Source organism: Balaenoptera borealis (assembly GCF_965194805.1).
Source record: "Balaenoptera borealis genome assembly, chromosome: 16".
Classification (NCBI taxonomy): Eukaryota; Metazoa; Chordata; class Mammalia; order Artiodactyla; family Balaenopteridae; genus Balaenoptera; species Balaenoptera borealis.
Window position 1 is genome coordinate 73429700 of NC_138872.1, and position 24466 is coordinate 73454165.

Below are 24466 nucleotides of genomic sequence, written 5' to 3' on the forward strand. Positions count from 1 at the left end.
GCGAGGAGAGGGGCGGAGCCTTAGGCCTGAGCCAAGATGGCGGCTGCGAAGCTAAGCCCCGCGGACTCGCTCTCATTCTGCCTCGCGCAGCTCACGGCGGCGGCCGGGGAGGGTCTAGGTGGGGGAAAGGACACAGCTACCAACGAGACACCCTTGGGCCGTGCGCTCCTAGCCCTCCGTACGCGCCACGTCAAGGCAGCTGGGGGAATCGAGCGCTTCCGGGCACGCGGCGGGCTCCGCCCCCTTCTCGCGCTGCTACGGCGAGCGGCTGCAGCGGGTCCCTCCCCGTCCCAGGCTGGCCCAGGCTCCGCCCCCTCGTCGGTCGAGTCAGCGGCTTCTTCTGGCCCCGCCCCCTCGCTGGGCCCCGCCCCCTCTGCTGCGTCGTCATCGACGCCCTCGCCACCAGCGCGCCTGCGCAAGACGCTGGACTTGGCGCTCAGCGTCCTAGCCAACTGCTGTACGGAAGGGGAGTGCCGGGCTGAAGTGCGCAGACTCGGAGGCATTATCCCTTTGGGTAAGTGCTCCGCCCCCATTTCCTAGAAGGATTCTACCCACACCTCTGTGTCTGGGCGTGGGCGGAGTCTTGAGTTCTTTGTGTTGTAACCTGGAAGATCGTGCTTTCTGACGGCGCAGCGCCTGCAGCTCTCATGATGTCATGACCCGTGACGTCACTGCTCTCTCTATAAATTATACCCTAGCCCTCTTAGATCAGATGCCAATTACCTGGGTATTGGTTGTGGAACACCTCTCTCGCATCTGGGCTGGTGGAGGCCAAAGGGTTATTTGGTGAATCTTTCAAATGGTTCTTACTCTCCATTTATGTTCATAGCAGGCACTCAGTGTCTACTGTGTCCAGCCTTGAGCAGGGCTCTGAAACCCCATTTGATGAGCCGGGGGTCAGAAAGTGTAGTGGTTGAGAATGTGGGCTCTGCAGTCACCTAGACCCATCCGAGGCTAGGATTGTAAAATGGAGTAATAACAGCTACCTCAAAAGACTGGAATAGGGAGAAAATGAAATACAAAGATAGAACGCAGATATCTAAGTCTGGACTGGGTACTTCTAGTTATTAAAAACTAAAACAATGAGAACAAATCCTGGGAATTCCCTGGCGTCCAGTGGTTAGGACTCGGCACTTTCACTGCTGGGGCCTGGGTTCTGATCCCTGGTCGGGGAACTAAGATTCCACAAGCCTTGTGGCACAGCCAGAAAAAAAAAACAAATTCTAAGCCAATATTTTATAATAACTATAAATGGAGTGTAACCTTTAAAATTTGTGAATCACTGTATTGTACACCTGAAACTTATTTAATATTGTACATTAACTACACTTCAATTTTTCAAAAAAGAACAAATCCTAACAAAAGATAGCAAGCTTTTCTGTTTACCAGCTAAATTGGCGCCTTCTAGTGGCAACGTTGTGAACACAGTTTACTTTACTTCTTTGCCAGGTATGAAATTATGCCTATTTTGATGAAATCTTAATTTTTTTGATAAAATAAAACATTAATATATTTAAAATGTTCATTGACAAGAGGCCTGGCACGTTAATAAGTCCTCAATAAATATAAGTTTTGTTGTTAGTGTATAACCCCCATTATTCATTCACTGTTTTGTATTTTAAATATCTCCTGAATCCATCCACTTCTTTGCCTTCTTCCATCACGTGCCCAGAGACTGTGCTGGGCTGTGCTGGTAGCTGACTTGGGTCAAGCTGTCTTCTCACTTTTGCAACAGCTCCATGTTGCTCCCCCTGCCTTATTCTTTCCCCCTGTAATCCATTCTCCCCATGGCTTCCAGATTTTATCATGTCACTTCCATTCTTAAAACCCTGTGTGGCTCCCAGTGCCCTCACATTCAAGTCCTGAGCCCTTGGCCTGATCAAGGCCCTTCATGAAGTCATAGCATAAACACTAGATCTCACCTCTGGGCCTTTGCAAAGGTTACTTCGAAACCTGAAATGCCCTGTAACACTCCCATCCACCGTCCTTCTAGCAAATACCTACCTATCTAACCTTCCAGACCCCACAAGTGTTAGGCCTATTCTGGAGGCCTTCCCTGACTCTCTCAGGCCACGTTCTTGAGGTGATTAATGAGAGAGACAAGAAGGAGTAGAAACCTCAAGAGGCCAAACCCTCTTGCAGTGACTATTCTTCAGTGTGTGAAGACAGACAGCATCCAGAACCGAACTGCCCGTGCTCTGGGGAACTTAGCCATGGAACCTGAGAGCTGTGGGGACATCCACTCTGCTGGTGAGCAGGCTCTGAGGGTGGAGCCACCTGGGGCTTGGGGGTGGGAGAAGGGCTTGGGTGTCTGTCCTCGCTCACCTTCTGTCTTCTTCCCTCTCCAGGTGCTGTTCCCCTGCTTGTTGAGGGCCTGACGGCCTGCCAGGACTCACAGTGCCGCCAGAGTGTGGTTCGTGCCCTCCGCAACCTGGCGGACTCACCCCAGCACCGCCTGGCCTTGGCAAAGCAGGGAGCGGTGCGCCCGCTGGCCGAGCTTCTGGCCGCTGCCCCAGACCCTGCGATGACCTTGGCCTTAGTCCGTGCCCTCCTGGAGCTGAGTCGAGGCTGCTCCCGGGCCTGTGCTGAGCAGCTAAGTCTGGGTGGAGGACTAGGCCCACTGGTCAGCCTGGCCTCCCACCCCAAAAGAGCAGTGCGTGAGGCAGCCATCCTGATCCTTGCCAATCTGTGCGCCCAGGGCCTGGTAAGGCCTGCGCTGGGCAATGCTGGTGGTGTGGAGGTGCTACTAGGTGAACTCCGGCGGCGCCGGGGCCCCAGCGGGGCTAGCCCAGCCTCCCAGCAGCCCCTGGTGCGGGCCGTGTGTCTGCTGTGCCGGGAGGCTATCAACCGGGCCCGACTGCGGGATGCTGGTGGTTTGGAGCTGCTGATGGGCCTGCTGCGGGATCCTCGCGCCAGCGCCTGGCACCCTCGTGTTGTGGCGGCCCTCGTGGGCTTCTTCTATGACACTGGGGCCCTGGGCCGGCTGCAGGCTCTGGGACTTGTACCTCTCCTGGCTGGGCAACTATGTGGTGAGGCTGGTGATGAGGAAGAAGAGGGAAGAGAAGCTGCTTCCTGGGACTTCCCTGAGGAGAGGACTCCTGAGCGGGCAGAGGCCGGAAGCTTCCAAAGCCTCAGGTGAGTTCCCACCTGATGCTGTGGGGTAGGGTCTCTCCACTACCCTCACTCTCTGCCCATTCTGTCTCGGTAAGACTTTTATTGACTCTGATTCCTAATTCCTTGTTCTCACTGAACATGACCACTTTCCAGTCCCCATTAAATATACCTCTTCTCCCTTGGGGCCACCTTTGACCTTGGCTCCACCCCAGCACCTCTGAACTTTGGGGCCCAGAGAGGTTCCTTGGAAGGTAGTATGTGCACTGGTTCTGATGATACGTTCTGGCATCTAAATTCTTATTCTGGTACCTTCAGTGTGTGAAGACAGACAGCATCCAGAACCGAAGCTGAGTCAGCTCAGGAAAGTTAATTAACTTCTCTGAGCATCGGATTCCTTGTTAGTAGAACGAAGGATAATACATACTTACCCCATAGAGTTGTTGTAAAGATCAAATGAGGGCACTTTACACTTTACCTGGCACTCAGCAGCGCTCAGTAAACGTCAGCCTTCTGTGAACTCCTGACCTCATTTCCCACTGCTTTCCTGGTACCCACTATACTCTTACACACTGGCCTTCTAGCTAGTTTTTGAACCTGGCAGATAAGTACCATCTCAGGGCCTCTTTGGTTATTGTTCCCTGTGCCTAGGGCACTCTTCCTCCAAGATGCCTTGATTAGATCTCACCCTCATCAGCACCCAATTTTAAAATGTCAGCTCTCCCCTCCCCGGGCTCTTTTCTGTTCCCTTTTACTTTGCTCCATATGCATCACTTCACACCACACTAACTGCACACGAACATACCTTGTGGTTTCCTTATTTTTTGTTATCTGTTTCTCCTCACTAGAATATAGACTCCAGGAGGCAGGACCTTTTGCTCACTGCTTCTCCCCAGCACCTGAAACGGGGCTTAGCACACAATAGGCATCAGTAATTGCCGAATGAGCTGGGGTTTGCCCCCACCTCCCTTTTTGCCTGTCCCCCGCTCGGGCCCACCCTCTCTCCTGGCCTCTGTCACCTCCTTTTGCACAACCGATCTTTTGGCCCTGCCCCCTCCCCTCGGCTCTGGGTTCCATCCCCTCTTTCTCCCTCGGCAGGTCCTGGCTGATCTCCGAGGGCTATGCTGCAGACCCGGGAGACATCTCTCCCGACTGGTCCCCGGAGCGCTGTCCGCCGCCGCCAGAGCCGGCCAGTCGGGCCAGCCCCTCCCTGGGCCCGACCTCGCTGCGGACGCCCCGCGCCCTGCGCCCGCCCGCCCACAGCCCCGCCGCCACTGCCCCCGAGGAGCCCTGGGGCCGCGAGGGGCCAGCGCTGCTGCTGCTGTCGCGCTTCTCCCAGGCTCCCGACCCCAGCGGGGCGCTGGTGACCGGGCCGGCCCTGTGCGGCCTGCTGGCCTACGTGACGGGCGCGCCGGGCTCGCCGAGCCCCCGCGCGCTGCGCATCCTGGCGCGGCTCACCTGCAACCCCGCCTGCCTCGAGGCCTTCGTGCGCAGCTACGGGGCGGCGCTGCTGCGCGCCTGGCTCGTGCTCGGCGTCGCCCCCGACGACTGGCCCGCGCTGCGCTCCCGGCCCGCTCGTCGCAGCCAGCACCAGCACCGAGAGCTGGGTGGGTCCCCGCCCGCCTCTCTGCCCACGTGTGAGGCCACGCGCCCCTCCATGCCTTCCGTGCGCCCTGCGGCTCACCCGCTGTCTCACTGCCCTCCTCTGCCCGCCGCCCACCGTTTGGACAACCTCAGCCACTAGGTGGTGGCGGGGAGGGACTCCCTTCTGCTCCACTGTCCCCACACGCAGAGTTCTTCAGCCTCTGCCCGAGCCTTGGGGCCCAGAGACCCCAGCACTGGGCTTGGCCCGAACAGCTTAGAATTGTGCCTGTCTTCGTCTCCTTACCCAGTGTCTTCTTGGTTCCGCGTTGTCCTGACTCCTGCACTGTCCTTGACTACCACTGGGCACACTGATGGTGAACCCAGGCTCAGGCACTATGTGCTCCCAGGCCCCACCACCCCTTCCAGCCCTGCCAGGGACTGCCCGGGCTTCTGCGCCCTGTTTCAGTCCTTGAGGGCCCAGACTCACTCCCTGACCATCTCACTCCCTGTTCTTGCCCTTGACCTCCAGTTCCTAGTGTCCAGACCCCATCCCTCCAGGGCCTGCAGTCATCCCCCTCTTCCTTGCCCCCGGGGTTGTTCCCCCCCCACCCCGTTCCTTTCGGGGACCCAGAGGCCTGTCTTGCCCGTCCCACCGCCATCTTGGATACCAGCTCCCAACCTGACCTGCTCTGCCCACCCCGGCAGGTGAGATGCTGCTGCAGAACCTGACCGTGCAGGCCGAATCGCCCTTTGGAGTGGGTGCCCTCACTCACCTGCTGCTCTCTGGGAGCCCTGAGGACCGCGTGGCCTGTGCACTCACCCTGCCCTTCATCTGTCGGTGAGGGAGGCGGGGGTGCCCTGCAGGGGTGGGGGGAGCAAGGCTGCTGTCCCCCAGCCCCGCCCTTTCCCACCTTCTGAAAGGTTCTCTTTTCTCCCCGAAGGAAGCCCTCTCTGTGGCGCCGGCTGCTTCTGGACCAGGGCGGCCTCCGTCTCCTCCTCTCAGCACTCACTCGGCCAGCTCCACACCCGCTCTTCCTCTTCTTTGCCGCGGACTCCCTTTCCTGCCTCCAAGGCCTGGTGTCTCCCACTGTGAACCCAGCCCTCCTACCTGCGATCCCCTTGGACCTGGACCCGCCCTCCCCTTGCCTCTATGAACCTCTGCTGGGCCCAGCCCCCACGCCAGCCCCTGACCTCCACTTCCTACTGGACTCAGGCCTCCGGCTCCCTGCCCAGCGAGCCGCCTCAGCCAACGCCTCCCCCTTTTTTCGGGCCCTGCTAGCTGGCAGCTTTGCCGAAGCCCACATGGACCTAGTGCCACTGCGGGGCCTGTCACCCAGTGCAGCCTGGCCTGTCCTGCATCACTTGCATGGCTGCCGGGGCTGCGGAGCTACCCTGGGGCCCGTCCCTACGCCGGGCCAGCCCCTGCTGGGCTCAGAGGCTGAGGAGGCCCTGGAAGCTGCTGGCCGTTTCCTGCTGCCCGGGCTGGAGGAGGAGCTGGAAGAAGCCGTGGGCCGCATCCACCTGGGACCCCAGGGCGGCCCAGAGTCAGTGGGTGAGGTGTTCCGCCTGGGCCGGCCCCGGCTGGCTGCCCACTGCGCTCGCTGGACCCTGGGCCTGGGGCAGTGCCCACGGAAGCGGGCCCTGGCCCTGGTGGGGCTTGTGGAGGCAGCAGGCGACGAGGCGGGGCCCCTAACTGAGGCCTTCCTGGCTGTGATGATGGGGGTAGAATTGGGGGGCGAGGGTCCCAGCCGAGATGGTTGATGTCCCCTGGGAGGAGACCCGAGGATGAGTTGGCTGTGAGGAGTTCTCCCCCAGAGCGGCACAGGAGCAGGCTGGGCAGCAGGCGTCCCCGTCAAGGACCAATGAGAGGGTGGACCGAGACCCCGGGGTGATGACCTGAAGACTCAGGAGTGAGAAGCCAAGGCGAGGCGTGGGGCCCACAAGATGGAGGACAGCCCAGGGCCCCAGGCACTTGGCCTGGCTCAGCTTTCTGGAGTTGGAATTAAAAACTTTGGAGTTGGCTACCCCTGTTGTGTGGTGTCTCTGCTTACCTCCCTGTGGTAGTACCCCAACCCCCTCACCCATCAAGTAGGGTCCTGTCCTGGTTTCTGTGTCTCAATACAGGCCACCCTTGGCGCATAGGAGTTGTTTTTTAATTAATTTATTTATTTATTTTTGGCTGTGTTGGGTCTTCATTGCTGCACGCGGGCTTTCTCTAGTTGCGGCGAGCAGGGGCTACTCTTCATTGCGGTGCGTGGGCTTCTCATTGCGGTGGCTTCTCTTGTTGGGGAGCACGGGCTCTAGGCACGCGGGCTTCAGTAGTTGTGGCACGTGGGCTCAGTAGTTGTGGCTCTCGGGCTCTAGAGCGCAGGCTCAGTAGTTGTGGCGCACGGGTCTAGTTGCTCCACGGCATGTGGAATCTTCCCAGACCAGGGCTCAAACCCCTGTCCCCTGCATTGGCAGGCGGATTCTTAACCACTGCGCCACCAGGGAAGCCCAGGAGTTTAATAAGTAATTATGCGCTGGTTCCTGGAGCCCTGGGATATGGTTGAGTTCCCAGGCTTCTCCTGAGGATGTGGTTTTAGGCCCCAGGGGAAGCCTGCTTCCTGCTGAGGCTACCTCGTTGCTCAGATAGCCACCCAGCTGGACACAGACCTTGATCAGGACTAAGAGGGTTGTGCTGAGGGGATGTGAGTGTGGGGATGTACATCCAAGACCTTGGCATTGTGGTTTCCTCAGTTCCCTTCACCCGTCGTGGGTCTTTAGTCTCTGGATCCATTTTCATCTCTTGGGCCAACTGTCCTGCCGTTTTTCTGAGGGAAGACCTACTGTGTTCTTCAAGCCCCTGAGGCCCTTAGTCGTGCCCAGAGGTAGCTGGAGCCCTAGGCTGGCATTTAGGTGAGGAAAGGGCTTGCATTGCTTTGGTCGTCCAGGCAGGGTCTCCATAATCTGGTTCCCAGATCACTGGCCACTTAGGTGGCAGCCTGACTTTGAGGACAGTGTCTGGACTGGGCCTGTCCGCTAGCTTCTGGGGAGCTAAGGTTGCCCCTTGCTGCCTCTGTGCCTCAGGGAGCGTCTAGGTCTCTGTTATCAGGCTGTGCCTTAAAACCACCCAGAGAGCTTTTTTTTTCCCCCCTTAATGTATTATATAAATATTTATGTAAGCATCTATTCATTTCTCTCTCTGGCTTTTTTTTTTTTTTTTTTTTTTGTGACACACGGCCTGTGGGATCTGCCTGCAGTATCTTAGTTCCCTGACCAGGGATCCAACCCATGCCCTCTGCAGTGGAAGCATGGAGTCCTAACCACTGGACTGCCAGGGAAGTCCGCAGAGAGCTTTTTAAAAATAATGATGCCTGGGCCCTTTCTGACTGAATTGGACTGAGGGGAGGGTGACTTGGGCATCAGTATTTTGAAAAAAGCTCCCAGGTTCTGATTTGCTGCTGGGTTGAGGAACCCCCTGCCCCCATTCCAGTGCTCACGTCTGGACTCAGGTCTGGGTTGAGACCCACAGTCCAGTGGCTGCAGCCACACCTGTTGTGTCTGTCCACACCTATCTCTAGAGTTTCTCGTTCCCGACTTGATTTCTCAGGGTCTCAGTCCAGGGAAGGCCTCTTGTTCCTTTGTGGCTGGAGTCTGTGTCTTGCTTTCTTCTCTATGTTCAGCAGTATCTTGGGAAAGGGCTCTTTTGGGACAGGTCTGGCTCATCTCAGTGCTGGGGACGGCTGGCTGGGGTCTGGCTGCCTGGAAGTGTTTCCCCTGAGTCTGTGTGGGGCTTCGGCCTCGGCTTCTCTTTACCTGTGTCTGTATGTCTGTTTCCAACACTATGGCTTAGTGTCTGTGGGTGGGTTCATTGTGTCTCTCTGTCTCTGAGAGATTTCTTTGTATCTAGTTTGTGTGCCCTTTGGGATCTCTGTTTATGTCATTGTCACAGTCTCTAAGGGAAGGTCTCCGAACCTGGGATCTGACTGATCCTTAGAACATCGCTCCCACCTCCAACCCCAAAACTCTGTCTGGAGCAGGCTCCCAGGAACAGTCTGGGTGGGAGGGGAGCTCTGTCTAGGACTCAGGGTGCTAGTTTTGGGGTGGGGGTGGGCTTGGGGGCCTCAGTCTGTGTCTAAGGGTCTCACAGGCAGAGGATCCCCAGCTTAGTCTGCAAGATCCACTTTCTTACTTTGGCTCTGGCCGCCTGGGGCTCCCTGCGGCTGAGGCCAAGGCTGGGGTGTGGCCGTCTCCGCAGCAAGCAAGCAGGCTGGGCCTGAGTGGGCCGGGGCCCGGGGCCCTCCCTCCCTTTCAGGCCCCCACCCCGGGTTCTCCCGTTCATTGCCCACCCCCCCCCCAGCCCTATCCCAGCGGGTCCCGGCTTCCTTACATGGTCACGGCTGGGCCTCCAGCTCCCGGACGTCCCCCCGCCCCCCGCCCCCACCGGACACGGCCCCCGCCCTGCTCGCCCCGCGCGCGGTCTGCCCGCGCCCCGTCATGGAGGACCTGGGTGAGTGGGGCCCGGGTCCCCTTGTCCCCAGTCCCTCCCCACCGCCTGGACCCGCTTCCCCATCCTGGCGCCCCCTCGCACTCCCGGCATCTCTCCATCCCTGCCTCCTGTCTTCTCGCTTCTGGTCTCTGCCGGCGCCTCCTTTCCGACTCCACGTCCCCCTTCCTGCCTCTCCCTTCCTGCCTTTGCCAGACTGGCTGCTCCCTCCCTTCTTCCCTCGCTCCACTCCTCCATCACTGGCTGCGGACGGATGGGCAGGGAGGCGCAGCGCCTGTCGGCGCCTGGGCTCAGGAGCTCTGGGAAGGGAGGAGTTAAAGGCACCTTGGGTCCAGGGACTGGGAAAGTAGACGGGAAGGGAGAATATGACATTAAGTTCTGGAGAAGAAAATGGGTTTGCCCTAGGGTTTTGGGAAGGAAAGGATTAAGAGCCCTTAAGTATGGTAGGTGTCAGGTCCTTGGGGCAGAAAGTATAATAGATGAATGCCAAGATGCCAGGGAGAGGTTAAGTGTCCCACCAAGGCGCTCAGAGATGCAGAGTAAAGGGGCAGGGACTTCTAGATTCTGGAAGGTAATGAGTTCAAAGGATTCGGATCTGGGGATGGAGGGTGGGGGGCAGGGGAGGGGGGCGACGGGTGTGTGTGTGTGTATCCATCTGTCTGTCGGTCGGTCTTGGGGCAGGAGGGAGCACCCAGGCATCTCATCCTCCCTGCCTGTTAGAACTGGGGCTGGAAGGCTGTGCCCTTCGTGGGAGAGAAAGGGTTCCAGCACCCTGCAGTAGGGGGTGCTGCTCAGCTGGGGTAACGCGCACTGGTACGGTGAAGAATAAGCCAATCAGAAAGCAGGTCCCAGCAGACTCACCAATGAGGTGCATAGGATGGAGCCCAGTGGCGTCTGGAGGTGGGCCAGGGCTGGGAGGGGTCTCTTTAGGTGTAGGGTGTGTGGCAGAAAGAGCTTCCGATCAGAAAGCTGGTGTCAGGCATACAGCCAATTGAGCAATTTGGGGTGAAGCCAAATTTGGCTCCAGTAAAAAGCCGCTTTTGACTGCATTACGGAAGATTCGGAGAATAAAAGAATCAGGTAGCTGAATTTGTATATGAATCTCAGGATGAGCCATGTGGGATGTTCCGATCATAAATAGTCCTTGCTGCCCTTCCACATCTCTGCCTTGGTCTGGCTTTGTGTTTCTTCTGATTCTTGACCTCTGCTCCTAATACTGGCTTCCATCCTCCTCAAACACTGCCCACTTAGAACACTTGTTCTCTGATCTCTTAAGGCCCTGTCTCTGCCTTAACCTTGACCTCCCAACCTCTCACCCTGACGGCCTCTCCCTGCAGATGCCCTGCTCTCTGACCTGGAGACCACAACCTCACACATGCCAAGGTCAGGGGCTCTAAAAGAGCGGCCCCCAGAGCCCCTCACGTCTCCTCTGACACAGGTGAGATCAGCTGCTGGGGACTGGGGCAACCACTAGGGCCAGGTTTGGCAGGGGCAAAGGAAATCTAGGCCTGAGTGGGTATGGTACAGTATAGGCAAGTGCAGTACTGTACTTTACAGTACAGTAAAGTACAGGCCTATCATCCCACACACATGTCCTTCTCTATAGATGGGGTCCGGGGAATCTTCAGGAGCCTCTGGGGACAAGGATCATCTGTACAGGTGAGGGGGCTGGGTACTGGGGGATGGGGGAGCCAGTTGAGACTCAGGCTTGTATTCCCCACCCCTGAACCCAGGCCCCCACCCTGTTTCCCAGCACGGTATGCAAGCCTCGGTCCCCGAAGCCTGCGGCCCCTGCAGCCCCTCCATTCTCCTCTTCCTGTGGTGTCTTGGGCACGGGTCTCTGTGAGCTAGACCGGTTGCTTCAGGAACTTAACGCTACTCAGTTCAACATCACAGGTACCAGGGTTACTGGGGCAGGGCTTGATGGGATGGGGGGCAGGGCAGGGCAGAGGCTAAGTGGGTATAGACTTCCCAGAGTAGCAGCTAAAGGGATACAAGCCTTAACTGGGAAGGAGGCTAGAGCATGGCCCCATGTCCAGTGCCCTTCTATCCTCTCTGCAGATGAAATAATGTCTCAGTTCCCATCTAGCAAGGAGACTGCAGGGGAGCAGAAGGAGGACCAATCTGAGGACAAGAAAAGGCCCAGCCCGTGAGTTTGGCATAGTTGGCAGGGCTGGGAGAGGGGTGATCAGTCCTGGATGCCTGAGTTACAGGAGGAAGCATTACTCTGAGGCTCTAAGCTGACACAAGTTGTGTTCTTCACAGCCCTCCCAGTCCATCCCCTGTTCTCCCAAAGCCTTCGGCCACCTCAGCCACCCTGGAGCTAGATAGGCTGATGGCCTCACTCTCTGACTTCCGTGTCCAGAATCATGTGAGTCACTCAGGGAGTGAGGGGTGGGCCAGTGTGGATTTGTGGCTCTCAATCCATTTTAGACCCTCCCACATCTGCTGCCTTGCTGACTCAACTCTCCTGTCCTCTCTGCTGCAGCTTCCGGCCTCTGGGCCAACCCAGCCACCGGTGCCAAGCTCCGTGAATGAGGGCTCCCCCTCCCCACCAGGGCCCGCTGGCAAAGGCAGCCTAGACACCATGCTGGGGCTGCTTCAGTCTGACCTCAGCCGCCGAGGCGTTCCCACCCAAGCCAAGGGCCTCTGTGGCTCCTGCAATAAACCCATTGCTGGGCAAGTAAGTGGAGCCCTGCGAATAAGGGAGTAGAGACCCACAGACCCATCTTTACTGAGAGCCAGTGGGTATTATTGTTGTTCATATTTTATGGATGAGGGAACTGAAGCTCCAAGTCACACAGCAAGTAAGTGGCAGAGTAAGAATTCCAATCCAGTTCTTATTTATTCTGGTCCTACTGTGTGCCAGGCTCTACGCTAGCTCCTTTACAAACCCCCATCTCAATTAATCTCCACAAAAGCCTCATTGGCTCCACCCACCAGTCTGGTTCGGGAGCTCCGGTCCTTGGCTTATTGACTGAGCAGATGTTACTGGCAGCTGTGCCCAGTGGTTGACCTAGTTCCTCCTGCTAGATAAAGCGCCCTACCGCCATCCTAGAATTTCCAATCTCAGCAAAGCAGGGTGGCATTATGACTTTCGTGGGCCCTAAGCACTTTCACCTTCATGGGCCCCTTCTTCCATTAATAAAATATATTAAAAATTGCATTTTATGACTGTGTTGGTATAAAGATGAATATATTAGTATTATATATGAAGTCATTCTTCTCCTAGCTCATTTTTTCTTCTAATTTTAAGAGAAATTACAACATTTTTGTGGGTTCCTAAAGTATGCTGGGCCCTAGGCACCCTAGGCACCGTGCTGGAAGATGGGTTGAGTCTCCATCACTTACAGACTGAGTGACTTGAACGTTAGATTCTTCATCCTGATTGCTCAGAGATAAGATTCGAAAAGTGCTACGTAAACCTTGACTCACTGGGCACATGGCAGCCCGAGGGCCACTCTGACCCAGGCCTCACCCCCCAACTCGCAGGTGGTGACGGCGCTTGGCCGTGCTTGGCACCCTGAGCACTTCGTTTGCGGTGGCTGTTCCACAGCCCTGGGAGGCAGCAGCTTCTTCGAGAAGGATGGAGCTCCCTTCTGTCCCGAGTGCTACTTCGAGCGCTTCTCCCCACGATGTGGCCTCTGCAATCAACCCATCCGACACGTGAGCCCCGCCTCTGTCTCACCCAAGGCGCCTGTGGGATGGGCCTCATCCACTTACACTTCTCCCATCCCCACGCCCACCCCAGCCCCGTCCCTCGTTCTCGTCCACGGCCCTTTAAACTTCGCCCTCTCTCTTTGATTCCCAAGTTCCTGCTTAGGTCTCCCACACCTTACACTCGTACTTCAACCCACTCACCTAGGTTCAGGGCGGAAGAGGGAGGGGAGTAGAAATTGAGGGCCACGCTGAGTGTTCCCTTTTATTCCCCGCAGAAGATGGTTACTGCCTTGGGCACCCACTGGCACCCGGAGCATTTCTGCTGCGTCAGTTGCGGGGAGCCCTTCGGAGATGAGGGTGAGAGCTTGACTCCCACCTTGAAAGCCGCGGGTCCGCTCGACATCCCGCCCTGCTCTCTTTGGGCCAGCGCACTACGACCTCCGAAGTCCTCGGGGCCGCGAATTTTCTCCTGCTCTCTCCTGGCCCCAACCTGTCCCACCTGTGTGTTCCCATCCCATCCGTTCCCGCTCTGCCCCCGCCCCCAGACCCCATGCCTCTCCGCCTACCGCCTCCCCTGGCCCCATAGCCTCAGATCTTGTGGGGCTCCTGGTGCCACCTCGCACCCTTTTCCTTCCTCCTACTCGGTTCCCGCTCCTAGGTTTCCACGAGCGGGAGGGCCGCCCCTACTGCCGCCGAGACTTCCTGCAGCTCTTCGCCCCGCGCTGCCAGGGCTGCCAAGGCCCCATTCTGGATAACTACATCTCGGCGCTCAGCGCACTCTGGCACCCAGACTGTTTTGTCTGCAGGGTGCGTGGCTGGGGGGCGGGGCCTGGGAGGGACCGGCCAGCGCGGGGCGGGACTAGGAGCCTGGGGCGGGGCGATTATTCAGAGCAGGGTCCTGGGGAGGCGAGGCTTCGCCTTTGAGGGCGGTGCGAGGGGCTGCGGGGGGGTCTTGGGACGGGGGCGGGGGGCGGGTTATTCATCTCGTAAGGCAAGCTATTTCGTCTGGAGACTGGCGCTGATACATCCTTTCGCGGTTGCCCTTCCCCAGGAATGCTTCGCGCCCTTCTCGGGAGGCAGCTTTTTTGAGCACGAGGGCCGTCCGCTGTGCGAGAACCATTTCCACGCGCGGCGCGGGTCGCTGTGCGCCACGTGTGGCCTCCCGGTGACCGGCCGATGCGTGTCGGCCCTGGGCCGCCGCTTCCATCCGGACCACTTCACCTGCACCTTCTGCCTGCGCCCGCTCACCAAGGGCTCCTTCCAGGAGCGAGCAGGCAAGCCCTACTGCCAGCCCTGCTTCCTCAAGCTCTTCGGCTGACCGCCTGCCGGGCTCGCCCCTTTGGGAGAGCGCGGCCCCCAAAACCTCGCCCTTCCCGAAAAGACCGGGCTCTCCAGACCCCAAGGCCTTGCTCTTAGAGCTTGGGGCTCCCCCAGCCCAGCTCCGTGAGGCCCCACCCCCTGGAGGGACCGGCCCCGAAGGTACTGTACGTTCTCCATGGGCGAGTTCAGAAAAGGCCCCGCCGGTGCTAAGGCCACGCGCCCCACGAAGTGGGTCGTATACTGGCAAGCGATCCCGCGTGAGCCCTTCACTTTATTCCCAGCCTTGAGGGAGCCCCCCGACTGGAGGAGGGTCCTTGCAATTCCCACGAATCCAAGGCCAGGCCAGAATGTCCCTCTCCCCGCCCCTCACTGCTCAGTGCACTTTTTTCTACCTACATAAACACACATTCCACGTCACACCGGTGCTGTGTCTCTGCGCGGGAGTGCCTCGCGTCGCGACGCCCCGCCCCTTGTACTGGCTCGGGCCGCGATGCGTTCTAGGCCACCGCCCTGTGGCGGGAGCCGGACCTTCAGACTCAGCCCTTGCAGGCTGTCCTTCACCTGTCAGATGCCCCTGAGGCTGGAAAAGCCGGCCACCTGCGCAGGATTGTACAGACGGTGACGAGCCAGGACGGGAGCTCAAGCAGGACCCACCAAACATTCCCGTCCCCAACCCCCCATCCTTCAGTTTCTTATATCCTCGAAATAAGCGCTTAATCTGTACCCCTCCCACTCCCTTCCACCCTGCCACCTTGGCTGGTTTCCAGATTTTTCCCCCTCCTTAAAAAACCCTCAGAGATGGGGCTCCATTCAAGTGCCAATTTATGCCCACCCTTTGGATCTGGGCATCAAATTACAGCTTCCCTTACATGGGTATTGACTCATAACAGCTCGGCTAGGCACAGGATGACACTTGGGGTGGTCAGGGCAGTGACTGAGGGAAGCGCTGGGGGCTGTAAGAGCCAGAAGGAGGATTCTAACTCAGATTGGAAGTCAAGGAGGGCTTCCTGGAGGTGGTGACACCTTAGCCTAGCCCCAGCAGAGAAGGGTGGGGCCAGGGTTTCTTAAGTATGGAGAAGTTCAGGCTCCATCTGAATCCCCAAGTCCCAGAGGCCTTTCTAAGCCTGGTACCTTAGATTCTGAAGTTCCCTAGGGAGGGGGCCTGGACTCCTGGGTCCTAACTACAGGGACCTTAGAGGCTGGAAACAATCGATTCTCAGAGGCCCTTCCATCTCAAGGAGGAGCTAACAGCCAAGGAGAACATGTGTGGGCAAGAGACAAAGGTGAGGTTCTCTGTCTTGGCCTCGGGCAGAACCCCCAGATCCTTTCCTCTCTGAGGCTCCACCCCTTGGGTCTTCCTAGGCCTCCTGCTCTTCCTCTTCCACAAATTCTCCCTGGGGAATGCTGTCCATCCCTTGGCTTGTAACCACCACCAAGTCTTGAGCCATTCATTTACCAAGTGTTTACTGAGCACGTGCTGTCCTAGGCTCCATGCCAGGTGCTGGGGAGACCATAGGGAACATGTTCCTTGGCCTCACAGTCTAGTAGGGGAGACAGAGGAAAAACAAACACACAGTGACAAGTGTGATGAAGTAATGGGGACTTCCTTGATGGCCTAGGTAAAGCTGGCCCTTCCCTCTAGTTTCCACCCACAGCACCTCCCTAGTCCCTCACTTATCATTATTGCAAATAGGTGTTTGTTTGTTGCTTGTTTATTTCTGAAATGAAGGCAAGCTCCTGGGAGTTTGTTTGTCAGATGACATGTTTGTTTTGCTGACCATTTTCTGTCCAGTGTCTAGGATGCTGTCTAGCATGTGGTAAGTGCTCCATAAATGTTTGCTAATGGAGGAAGGAATGAGGAAGGAAGGAAAGGAGCGAAGGCAAGAAGGAAAAAATAGAGAACTAAGTTAGTGAAGGTAGGGAAGGGAGTACTTGAACCAGCCTGTCAGAGAAGGCCTCTGTGAATATCTACATTGAGACTTTGAAGGTTGAGGAAAGAGCCAGCCAGGCAAAGAGCCTGAGGAGAGCATCCCAGGCAGAGGAAACAGCAAATGCAAAGGCCAGGCGGTAGGAAAAAGCTTGGCATATTGGAAGAAAGAAAAGGAGGCCAGTGTGGTTGATTAGAGTGAGCAAGGGAGAGAGTAGTTGGAGATGAGGTCAAAGAGGAACTAGGTGCCACATCACGAAGGGCTTTGCAGGCCCCCGCAAGGGCACACAGATTTGATTTTAAGTGCCCATAACCCCAACGTGTCCTCTGATGCTTGCCCCTGGATTTCTCCCAGGCCCTTCAAATTCATTGCCCACTGAAGCAGACACTGTGGGTGCCCTGCCCATATCCACCTGGCCCATCTGGGAAGTCGTATGCAGACACTTCCCAGACACTCAGTCTCCCCAGCTGCTCCCTGAGTTTCTGTCAGGGTGCTCTCTGGAGGAGGGCCTGGGGTGGGTGGGGGAGGTTCCGTAACCTCCAGCCAGTTAGAGACAGGGATTGGTGAATGAATACCCCAGCTTTCTGGCCCCTTGGGGGTCAGTTCTGAGGTGAGTTCTCCACAGTGTCTCAGAGGGTCCCCACTGGGATTGTCACAGTGGTAACCTTTCGATCAACACATGCTTTATTGGCCTTTCTCCTTTCTTTGTCTCTCTTCCCCACTCCTTACTGGGATCAGCTCCCCAATACAGTCCTTGCACCCCAATTCTCATCGTAGAGTCTGCTTTTGAAGGGACCAAAATGAAGGCATTCCTTAAATAACTCATCACATTCCCCTAAAATATTGTTCTCTGTTCCCCATCTCCAGCATGAACCCAGTTCCCATAATCAGACATCCAAGTCTGGTCAGTTCTTCTAGAAAGGCAGAGGTATGGATATTTATCCAACCCCTCCCTTCTTGCATCCAGCCCTGTGCTGAGCAATGGGACTCCAGGGATGAATCAGATCATTTCCTGCTCTTGGGGAGTCTTTGGTCAACTGGGGAGACAGACCTGGACCCAGGCAAGGTCCATGCAATGTGCTCAGAACTGTGTCAGGAAAGTCCAAGAAGTTTTTCCCGAAGAGATGCCATGGGCTGGGCACTAAAGGCTGAGTAGGAGCTGACCATCTGGGAGGCAGGGAGGCATTCTAGGCAGAAGGCACAGCTTATACAAAAGTTTGGGGGTATGAGAATACAGGGGCCGGGTTGGGCAAGGGAATGGGAAAGAAATACGATTTCACTCTGGGTTTGGTATGGAGGAGCAAGGGGAAGGGTGGGCAGGGGTCGGGGCATCAGGCTGAGAAGCTGCTGCCTCCTCCGGGGTGTGATGGGGAGATATGGAGTCTTCCTAAGCAGGGGAGTGACACTGTCAGATTTGGGTTTGAAAATGACCCCTCTGGATTAGTCAGAATCAGGGGGCTGGCTCAGCCAGGATCCGTAGGTCAAAGCTGAAGGGTAGGCATTTTTAGCAGGTGAAAGAAGTGATTTTGAGCCTGGAGCTCTGGAGAAGGGGTGGGGGCTAAGGCCCAGGAAGGGGAGTGCTCTTGAATTTGAAAGTGCCCAGCTCCGCAGGACCAGCCTGCAGCCTCAGTGAGAACTGATTCAGCTAAACAAAGCCGGGGAGGGGGGACTTGTCGGCTCATTGCCCCCGGGGTAACCATTAATCCTTCCCCGGGGGGAATCCAGGGGCTGGTGCCCTGAGGGGCAGATCCTGGGCAGAATGGAGGAACACACAGAGGCAGGCTCAGCACCAGGGCTGGGGGAACAGAGGGCCCTAATTGACAACACTGCCGACATCCTGGTCATTGCGGCTTATTTCCTGCTGGTCATTGGTGTCGGCTTGTGGGTGAGAAGTTGGAGGATGCTGCTGGGGGCCCGCTTTTGGAGCCTGGGGGAAAAGTCTCGGACAGTCCCGATGTGTGGTAGGGGAAGGATGCCTGGATCTTTGAGGGAGAAACCCGAGGTGGGGGGCAAGTAAGTCTTTTGCTAGCCCCAGGGTGGCCCAGCCCACACTCATGCATGCCTTGTCTGTCCACCTTTGGATTGGACTAGTTGAGGGGTTGGTGGATCTTCATGGGGACAGCATTGTAAATGAGGTCTCTTCTACATAATGGCTGGCTGACCAGAAACCCATATCCAGGGCCCCCAGGAAAGTGCGGCCGAATGCAGCCACACTCAGGCTTGGGGAACCGGACCCTAGGTTAGGGTCTGGGTAGATCTGGGTGCCTGGGAGGAGGCTGGGGGTGCAGGTATGAACCGTCAGGGGAGCCGTGCACTGGTTAATCTTCAGCCTGAAACAAGGCTGAGGAATGTGTTGAGGAGGCTAATGAGGTCCAAAGATGTGCCCCAAACCCAGGCGTCTCCCCACTCCCGTCCCCCAGTCCATGTGCAGAACCAACAGAGGCACCGTTGGCGGCTACTTCCTGGCGGGACGAAGCATGGCGTGGTGGCCGGTGAGAGAGACTGGGCTGTGGAGCGGGAGGAGGCCTAGAGAAGCAGCCTGGCTCACCCCAACCTCTGGCTACCCAGGTCGGGGCCTCTCTCTTCGCCAGCAACATCGGCAGTGGCCACTTCGTGGGCCTGGCAGGGACGGGCGCGGCAAGCGGCCTGGCTGTGGCTGGATTTGAGTGGAATGTGAGCGCCCCTTTTTGCCAATAACCCCCACCTCCCCGTGGGAACCCCTGGAAGGGTCACACCTGGAGAGGCTCCAGGCGGCAGAGGTGGGGATGTGAGACCAGAGGTGGGACTTCCCAGCTGTGAGGTGGGGCTGGGCTTCGAGGGAGGCTCACGCAGCCAGCTTGGAGGCAGAGGCATGTGGGAGATACCACGTTCAGGGCGGGGGTAGGCCCTGCTCCTGACTCGCTATCGCTATGTGAGCCTGGACCAGCCACGCCCTCTGTGGCCTTGATTTTACTCCTCTCTGGAGTGGGGTGAACAGTCTCAAGGATAGTGAAGTGCTTCTTCTGATGCTCTCTGAATCTGTGGCCTGTGAGGATCACTGGGCTAAATGAAAGCCCCTTGCAGAAGTGGGCAGGAGACGGAGGGTTGGGAAAATCAGGGCTTTGAGCTCAGGGCTTCCTGGAGGAGGAGGCCTCTGAGCTGAGCCTTGAGGGACGGAAGGTTTGGGTGGGTGGAGAGGAGAGGGAAGGCAGAGGTTGGGGGTCAGGCTGAGGGTTCTGTGCTTGGATTCAGGTGTGTGTGGGGGTGGGGGGGAGGACGAGGAGGATAGGGACCATCTTGGGAGGGATGGCCAGGGGTCATGGCCTGGCAGGGCAAGAAGGGCTCTAGTTATGGGCCCAACAAAGTATCAAGACCTTGTCCCTAATGACCAGGGCCCAGGGACATCTGCATCTGTGTCCTCTGGGCCCCTCCTGCAACCTTGCCTTGGAGTAGCACTTTTCACCAAGAGAAGAAGGTTCCTCAGACCCATCAGGGGCGAGGACGCACTCATGGCAGGATCTCCCACAGGGAGTGACCCTCAGCTGTCGCGCTGTGCCCGCAGGCGCTGTTCGTGGTGCTGCTACTTGGCTGGCTCTTCGCGCCCGTGTACCTGACCGCGGGCGTCATTACGATGCCGCAGTACCTGCGCAAGCGCTTTGGCGGCCATCGAATCCGCCTCTACTTGTCCGTGCTCTCGCTTTTTCTGTACATCTTCACCAAGATTTCGGTGCGCATGCGCGGGGAGTTGGTCGGGACCCTGGTAGGGTGGGATCACCCAGTGGAGGTCTCTGGAAAGCCCTGGACGGGGCGGGACCAAGGAGCAATGACTGTAAGAACCGTGATGGAGGCAGGGCCTGCAAGGAATAGGCTTCTGGGGCGACAACCATAGTGAGAGGTATCTGGGAAGACCAGGGCATCTAAAAACGAGGGAACTTTTGAGGTGTGGCCACATAGGGTCGTGATCTGGGCAGAAAGTGGACCTGGGTCCCCACCCTGGCCCCTGGGTCCTGACCTGCGCGCTTGCTCCTTCCCCCAAGGTGGACATGTTCTCCGGGGCGGTATTCATTCAACAGGCTCTGGGCTGGAACATCTATGCCTCCGTCATCGCGCTTCTGGGCATCACCATGATCTACACTGTGACAGGTGGCAGGTGGCAGGGGCTTAGGGAAGGGAGCGTGGATCTGTGGGCGGGGCTTGGGGGAGTCACCAAAGGAAAGCGGGCTGGAGAAGTTCTTAAGGGTGATGTGATGCAAGCAGGAGAAGGACCTAAATCTTTGGAAAGCCAACTACTCTCCCCCTCCACATTCCTTGGATTTGGTCTGGAAGTTCAGAGATCTGAGCCCGTCCTGGGCCTGGGCAAAAACGAAGATTTAACAGCTCTTGAACACCTGGGAAGGGAGAGCCGACTTGGCCAGACTCCAAAGCTCACCAAACCCAGTGCAGGTTGGAGGATTCTGGGGTGGTGCCCGAGGCCTGACGCTGGAGCAGCGTGGGTGGGGCCTGGTACCAAGGTCGGCTTGAGGAGCCCGGCCCTTCAAATGGGATGAGAATCGGACCTTAGAGAATCACCTCCTCCTATCACACAGAAGAGAAAACTGGGGCTGAGAGGAGGGCCTGTAGCGGAAGTCCTGCACGTGGGCACCTGGCATTAGTGGAGCCTAAAACTCAGCCCCACTGTGCTCACGCAGCCCTGCCTCCTGACGCTGGAGTGCGTGAGCCCAGGGAATGGGCCATCCTTTTGAAATTTGCCCTCCAGGAAAGGGGAACCCTTTTCCAATTCGCACAAAGACACTGTATGTACAGTGTGGCAGCCTGTCTGGGCTGTCTCCACTGACCCAGGCCATTGCAGGAGGGCTGGCAGCGCTGATGTACACGGATACGGTGCAGACCTTCGTCATTCTCGCGGGGGCCTTCGTCCTCATGGGTTACGGTACGGGCTCAGCTGATGGGGGAGGGGCGCAGAGGTCACAGTTCGCAGATCTCTCCACCTGGGAGCAGGGACATCGCGCGTCTGCGGCATGTGGGTCCTAGGAAGGACCTTGTCGCGGGCACCATGTCCCCTAACTGCTTTGCCCTCACAGCCTTCCACGAGGTGGGCGGGTATTCGGGGCTTTTCGACAAATACCTGGGGGCAATGACGTCCCTGACGGTGTCCGAGGATCCGGCGGTGGGCAACATCTCCAGCTCCTGCTATCGACCCCGGCCCGACTCCTACCATCTGCTCCGGGACCCTGTGACGGGGGACCTGCCGTGGCCTGCGCTGCTTCTGGGGCTTACCATCGTCTCAAGCTGGTACTGGTGCAGCGACCAGGTGCGGGGTCAGGGCCTGGGCGGGGAGCGAGGCTGGGGCAGAACTGGAACCGCGGTGGGCGGAGCTGAGATGGGTGGAGCCTGAACCCATCTGGGAAGCCAGGTGGAAGGCGTGGTCCGAGGGAGCGGGAAGCCCGCCAGTTAGAGCTAAACCAGATGGAGCTGGATCCGAGTCAGGGTCTGCGCTTGGAGCTGAATTGCCCGCTTCGATGGGCCAGCCGTGGGGTCTGGATTAGAGCAGCGAGTTGAGGCAGGGCGGGAGGGGCGGGGTACCCGGGACTGGACGCAGGTAGTTGAACGCCCCTCGTCGCAGGTCATAGTGCAGCGCTGCCTGGCTGGGAAAAACCTGACCCACATCAAGGCGGGCTGCATCCTGTGCGGCTACTTGAAGCTGATGCCCATGTTCCTCATGGTCATGCCGGGCATGATCAGCCGCATTCTTTACCCGGGTAACGTCTGCAACCCCGCCCCGACCGAGAGTCCTGTGCCCCATCCATCCCCTTTCTTGTGCAAGGATACAGGTGCCTGTCTCCCATTTCCGTTCCCGTCCTGAGATCTGGGCCACCCAGTCCCACCTCCCACCCGGGGGTCCCATCTCTCCTCCACTGGGATTCCCCGTCCCCACTTCTGGGATCCGAAGTTCCAGACCCGGTGCCGCCCTAGCCGCGTCGTGCCCTTTCCCGCAGACGAGGTGGCGTGCGTGGTGCCAGAGGTGTGTAAGCGCGTGTGTGGCACCGAGGTGGGGTGCTCCAACATCGCCTACCCGCGGCTCGTCGTGAAGCTCATGCCCAACGGTGAGAGCGGGCCCCCGGGTTGCCCCGCTGCCCACAGGCGCCAGTGGGAGGAGTCACCCCTCGCCCAGCCCGCACCCTCCCGGGACCCCCTCGTGGCCCCAGACTCACGGCTCCGTCGGCCCGCAGGTCTGCGCGGACTCATGCTGGCGGTCATGCTGGCCGCGCTCATGTCCTCGCTGGCCTCGATCTTTAACAGCAGCAGCACGCTTTTCACCATGGACATCTACACGCGCCTGCGGCCCCGCGCGGGCGACCGCGAGTTGCTGCTAGTAGGACGGTGGGCCTGGGTTTTCCATCTCCTGCCCCACGAATCAGCCCCGGGTGGGGGCAGGGAGCACGCGTAGGGACAGGGGGAGACGGGGTCCCGGGTGAAACCACCTGATGGCCGTCCACCGCAGGCTCTGGGTGGTGTTCATCGTGGCCGTGTCGGTGGCCTGGCTTCCCGTGGTGCAGGCGGCGCAGGGCGGGCAGCTCTTTGATTACATCCAGTCGGTCTCCAGCTACCTGGCGCCGCCGGTGTCGGCCGTCTTCGTGCTGGCGCTCTTCGTGCCCCGCGTTAATGAGAAGGTGAGTGTGTGCGTTCATTGGGAGCTCGGCGCCGGACTTGGAAACCCGAGGCTGATGCGCTCTCTGGCCCCGCAGGGCGCCTTCTGGGGACTGATCGGGGGCCTGCTGATGGGTCTGGCACGCCTGGTTCCCGAGTTCTCCTTTGGCTCGGGCAGCTGCGTGCGCCCTTCGGCGTGCCCCGCGCTCCTCTGCCGCGTGCACTACCTCTACTTCGCCATCGTGCTCTTCGTCTGCACCGGCCTCCTCACCCTCGTGGTCTCGCTGTGCACACCGCCCATCCCACGCAAGCACGTAAGAGCGGGCCTCTGGACGGGGCACCAAACGTGGGCCGCTGCGGGCCCTCTCCACCAGCAGTCGGCCAGCCTGCTTCCCAGAACTCCCAGTGGGTAGCACCTGAATTTCTATACCGAGGCTTGGTGAGGGCAGGCTGAGAGTCCAGTTTGAAGCTTCATTTGCAAAGCAAGTACAATGTTTTTATTTAAATCACATTTATTTGAGGTGGTTTGGAGGCGGCTTGAAGAAGACTGTGGGGGAGGTTAAAGCCCCCCAGAGTCTTGGCCTGATTGGTGGCTGAGAGGGACAGAGTACTACCCTGAAAGCCCAAAAAGGGTTTGGTCTTGTGCTGTGGCAAGGCAGGTGCCCCAGGGCAGAGCTGACTTGGGGGAGGACAAAAGAGGTGGGCCCGGAAGGATGGGCAGGACCCCACGGGTGGAGAAGGCGAAAGGCAGCAGGAGGGAACCCTGTGAGCAAACACCCACGGGAAGGAACACTGTTAGCAGGGCTGTAAGACTAAAGTACTACAATCGTGAGTGTAGACAGGGTGATGAAGCAGAGGGCTGAGCAGGGCCAAGAGCTTTAAACACCCAGCTGAGGAGCTCGGGTTTAGCCTGAGGGCAAAGGGCAGCCGTGGAAGGTCATCCTGGAGTGAGCCTGGGCGGGTGTGCAGGCTGGACAGGGGGAGGTGAGGGAGTGCCGGTGTGGATGAGAGACCTCCAGGTTCGGGGTGGGGGAACGGCACTCCCACTTGGTCCCTGCTCCCACCCTTCCCCAGCTCCACCGCCTGGTCTTCAGTCTCCGGTACAGCAAGGAGGAGCGGGAGGACCTGGATGCTGAGGAGCTAGCAGGTCCACCCTCAGCCCCTGTACAGAACGGGCGCCCTGAGCACGCGGTGGAGATGGAGGGTAAGGCACTGCCCGGGGAGCTGGGGTTGGGGAGCTGGGGGAGCCGACTAACTGTACGGCCGCAATTTCTCCCAGAGCCCCCGTCCCCAGCACCAGGCCTGTTGCACCAGTGTCTGCTCTGGTTCTGTGGAATGAGCAGGGGTGGGGCAGGCAGTCCCCCACGCCCTACCCAGGAGGAGATGGCTGCCGCAGCCAGGCGACTGGAGGACATCAGTGAGGACCCAAGCTGGGCCCGTGTCGTCAGCCTCAATGCCCTGCTCATGATGGCTGTGGCCACGTTCCTCTGGGGCTTTTACGCCTGAGGTCAACTGTGTCGGGCGCCATGAGCCACAGCCTTGCAGTGAGTGGGGGTGGGGAGCCTGCAGTGGTGAGAAGGGCCTGGGGCAGGAGAGTGCAGGGGGAAGGCCCTGGTACCCCTTCTCTCTACCTTGTCTCTGCCTGGGGCCCAGTCCATCTGATTGGTAGTCAATTCCTTGGCCAACTGGCCACATCGGTGCCCCTAAGCAAAAATAAAGCTGCCTTTCCCAGGTCCTGCTGTGGCCA

At 58.4% G+C, this 24466-nt stretch overlaps 3 protein-coding genes across 7 annotated transcripts; all 3 read left to right on the forward strand.

Moving 5' to 3' along the window:
- Nucleotides 1-36: 36 nt before the first annotated feature.
- Nucleotides 37-6719, forward strand: ARMC5 (armadillo repeat containing 5; the record flags this gene model as incomplete). 2 transcript variants are annotated; one of them, XM_082358552.1, is made up of 6 exons in its annotated part: nucleotides 37-514; nucleotides 2143-2250; nucleotides 2349-3135; nucleotides 4210-4718; nucleotides 5401-5533; nucleotides 5637-6719. In XM_082358552.1, 6 exons carry the CDS (start codon nucleotides 37-39, stop codon nucleotides 6454-6456), a joined length of 2835 nt encoding a protein of 944 aa, XP_082214678.1. In that variant the 3' UTR covers nucleotides 6457-6719. The 2 variants fall into 2 exon arrangements, with proteins under 2 accessions (XP_082214678.1, XP_082214679.1); XM_082358553.1 differs by lacking the exon at nucleotides 2143-2250.
- A 2385-nt stretch (nucleotides 6720-9104) lies between these two features.
- TGFB1I1 (transforming growth factor beta 1 induced transcript 1) lies at nucleotides 9105-15907 on the forward strand. 3 transcript variants are annotated; one of them, XM_082358597.1, is made up of 11 exons: nucleotides 9105-9187; nucleotides 10461-10622; nucleotides 10791-10843; nucleotides 10938-11080; nucleotides 11246-11333; nucleotides 11450-11555; nucleotides 11673-11867; nucleotides 12677-12850; nucleotides 13120-13201; nucleotides 13503-13651; nucleotides 13896-15907. In XM_082358597.1, the coding sequence occupies exons 2-11, from the start codon at nucleotides 10560-10562 to the stop codon at nucleotides 14160-14162; spliced, it is 1320 nt and encodes a 439-aa protein (XP_082214723.1). In that variant the 5' UTR covers nucleotides 9105-9187; nucleotides 10461-10559; the 3' UTR covers nucleotides 14163-15907. The 3 variants fall into 3 exon arrangements, with proteins under 3 accessions (XP_082214723.1, XP_082214722.1, XP_082214724.1); XM_082358596.1 differs by having other exon boundaries at nucleotides 9131-9187; nucleotides 10522-10622; XM_082358598.1 differs by lacking the exon at nucleotides 9105-9187 and adding an exon at nucleotides 10246-10264 and having other exon boundaries at nucleotides 10522-10622.
- A 1536-nt stretch (nucleotides 15908-17443) lies between these two features.
- SLC5A2 (solute carrier family 5 member 2) lies at nucleotides 17444-24454 on the forward strand. Of its 2 annotated transcripts, XM_082358577.1 has the most exons (14): nucleotides 17444-17977; nucleotides 18513-18584; nucleotides 18661-18765; nucleotides 19634-19798; nucleotides 20109-20214; nucleotides 20921-21001; nucleotides 21153-21382; nucleotides 21695-21830; nucleotides 22068-22175; nucleotides 22302-22452; nucleotides 22574-22742; nucleotides 22818-23033; nucleotides 23794-23923; nucleotides 23999-24454. In XM_082358577.1, the coding sequence occupies exons 1-14, from the start codon at nucleotides 17852-17854 to the stop codon at nucleotides 24223-24225; spliced, it is 2022 nt and encodes a 673-aa protein (XP_082214703.1). In that variant the 5' UTR covers nucleotides 17444-17851; the 3' UTR covers nucleotides 24226-24454. The 2 variants fall into 2 exon arrangements, with proteins under 2 accessions (XP_082214703.1, XP_082214702.1); XM_082358576.1 differs by having other exon boundaries at nucleotides 23794-24454.
- The last annotated feature ends 12 nt before the right edge of the window (nucleotides 24455-24466 follow it).

Coding starts and splice junctions, on each gene's coding strand:
- SLC5A2 (XM_082358576.1), top strand. CDS start 17,852: ATGGAGGAACACACAGAGGCAGGCTCAGCACCAGGGCTGGGGGAACAG. Junction 18,766..19,633: donor TGGCTGGATTTGAGTGGAAT/GTGAGCGCCCCT, acceptor CTGTGCCCGCAG/GCGCTGTTCGTGGTGCTGCT. Junction 21,383..21,694: donor GGTACTGGTGCAGCGACCAG/GTGCGGGGTCAG, acceptor CCCTCGTCGCAG/GTCATAGTGCAGCGCTGCCT.
- TGFB1I1 (XM_082358596.1), top strand. Junction 11,868..12,676: donor ATAAACCCATTGCTGGGCAA/GTAAGTGGAGCC, acceptor CCCAACTCGCAG/GTGGTGACGGCGCTTGGCCG. Junction 13,652..13,895: donor CAGACTGTTTTGTCTGCAGG/GTGCGTGGCTGG, acceptor GCCCTTCCCCAG/GAATGCTTCGCGCCCTTCTC.